Source organism: Danio rerio, chromosome 12, assembly GCF_052040795.2.
Source record: "Danio rerio strain M-AB ecotype USA chromosome 12, GRCz13ab, whole genome shotgun sequence".
NCBI lineage: Eukaryota > Metazoa > Chordata > Actinopteri > Cypriniformes > Danionidae > Danio > Danio rerio.
The window spans coordinates 43,645,001-43,647,500 of NC_141032.1; the positions used below are offsets into that span (position 1 = coordinate 43,645,001).

At 29.3% G+C, this 2,500-nt stretch overlaps 1 protein-coding gene across 10 annotated transcripts in view; it reads left to right on the forward strand.

Moving 5' to 3' along the window:
- The window catches only part of LOC101886358 (cadherin-18), a 444,602-nt gene that overhangs the window by 435,529 nt on the left and 6,573 nt on the right, over window positions 1-2,500 (forward strand). For all 10 annotated transcript variants that reach the window (XM_087276878.1, XM_087276881.1, XM_087276879.1 and 7 more), the window contains one exon: window positions 1-236. This exon is cut by the window's left edge and continues 13 nt beyond it. In XM_087276878.1, coding sequence (XP_087133004.1) covers window positions 1-236 — 236 coding nt within the window. The remainder of the gene's footprint in view (window positions 237-2,500) is intronic.

Sequence of the window (2,500 nt, forward strand, 5' to 3'; positions counted from 1 at the left end):
CATCACGGCCCGCCGCCGCTTCCACAGACTAACCCAGGAGCTGTACGAGTTGGCGGTGGTGGTGTGGGACGATGGAGAGCCCGTCCTGAGCAGCACTGGGACCCTCACGCTCCGGGTGTGTTCCTGTCAGAGGGGCACTAGGCTGAAGATCTGCCAGAGCGAAGCGTTTCTGTCCTCCGCAGGACTCAGCACTGGAGCTCTCATCGCCATACTGCTTTGCATCCTCATTCTGCTGGGTGAGTTCAAGACGCTCACTTACAGGAGGAAGAACACACTTATACTGTATAGAGCTGAAGCCCCAATTTCTGTTTAATGGAGAGAAGATTTGTTCAACACATTTCCAAACATAATAGTTTTAATAACTCATTTCTAAAAACTGATCTTTGCCATGATGACAGTACAGAATATTTTACTAGATATTTTTCAAGATACTAGAATTCAGCTTAAAGTGACATTTATAGGCTTAACAAGGTTAATTAGGTTAACTAGACAAGTTAGGGTAATTAGGCAAGTTATTGTCATTCAAGTAAAAATACATTGCTTAAAGCAGGGGTTTTAAAACTTTTAGAACACACGCCTCCCCAAGTTTGTCCACTTTCACTCGCGCACATATATGTTAAAATTCTAAAAAAAATAATAATAATAGAAAATAAAAAACAGGACAATTCCATCATGAAAAGGGTATAATGGTATATGAATTTTACTAAACAAGACAATTATAAATATTTACTTTATAATGAGGCAAATATTCCATTTTATATTTAATAAGATTGAATGAGATTGTAAATCATGTAGAAATATAATGTAAAAAATGTAAATGTGAAAATAATATAATATAAAATATAATATAATATAAATGTTTAATATAATATAATATAATATAATATAATATAATATAATATAATATAATATAATATAATTTAAATGTTTAATATAATATAATATAATATAATATAATACAATATAATATAATATAATATATTATAATATAATATAATATAATATAATGTAATATAATATAATATAAGATAATATAATATAATATAATATAATATAATATAATATGAATGTTACATATAAAATCTGAGTAATGGTGTCTTTTCTGTTGTACATGTATCACCTTTACAGGTTTAGTATTCACAGCAGGATTCTGGCATTCATTGTTATAATTCCACTTGATCCAGCCCTGTTTAACTCTTGACTTTTCATCCCTCACCTTTTAAACCTGTGGATCAAAAGTGAGGGCTGTACTTAAAGGATTTCATGGGTCCCATAACAGCAGGTGAAGGGTCATGACCGATCAAAATGTCACGAACAAAACACTGAAGATTGCTTTAGTATGCATAGAGCAGACGGGGGATGGCAAATCACTGAAATATTCAATGACAGCATGAATAAATGAACAATGTGACAATAGAGATAAAGAATGAGTTAATATCTTCAATCAGTAGAAAAATGACATATCTAGAACCACTCTATATGCTCACTAAAGAAAAAGAAGCCAGGGATGTATACTTTTAAACATAGTGAAGATGTGTGAATTCTTCTTCTACTACTCTTCTTCTTCTTCTTCTTCTTCTTCTTCTTCTTCTTCTTCTTCTTATTATTATTATTATTATTATTATTATTATTATTATTATTATTATCTATAACTAATAATTCTGACTTTTACTGTATTCATATTTAATGTTAGATATATTAAAAAACATACACAGATTCAAAGAGAACCACAGGTCAATAGGGAGATTGCAAAAGACCAGCCTCTGCTTTAAACTTTAAACCTTTTTAATTGATTTATATTATATATTATAAAAGTAATATAAATAGTCATCACTACAAAGACAACATAAATGAGTTATTAAAGCTGGGATATTTACAGTAAATATGTTTTGAAAAAAAATCTTCTTTAAACAGGAAATATTTGTAAAAAGTACTACAATTTAGCAGTAGGGCTAATATATTTGCTTTTAACTGTATATATGTATATATGAAGTGATGTACTGTGGAAGGTTACAAAAGGGATAGTTTGCAGAAAGGGCCATGGTAAGTGTCGAATGGCGTACAGTGCAGCGGAACAGCAGATATGGGAAATAGTAATGAAATCTGTGAACAGAAAGGCGTGTGAGACGGAGAGTGAGCTGTCAACAGGTTTGTATTAAAGGTGTGAGTTCAAGGAAGTGAACAGCATGTGTAATAGTGCTCTCTCTCATGCACATTACCACCTCTACTACTCTCTGGCCCATTCTTTCTCTAGAAAAAGTTATAATATGACTGTTAAAAGTAAAATGAAAGAGAAATAATAATAATAATAATAATAATATAATAATTATTATTATTATTAATAATAATAATAATAATAAATATAATAACAATAATAGCAATAACAATAATAATAGTAATAAATATAATACATATAATAATAATAATAATAATAATAATAACATTATAGATAATTATTAATAACATTATTATTATTATTATTAATAATAATAATAAATAT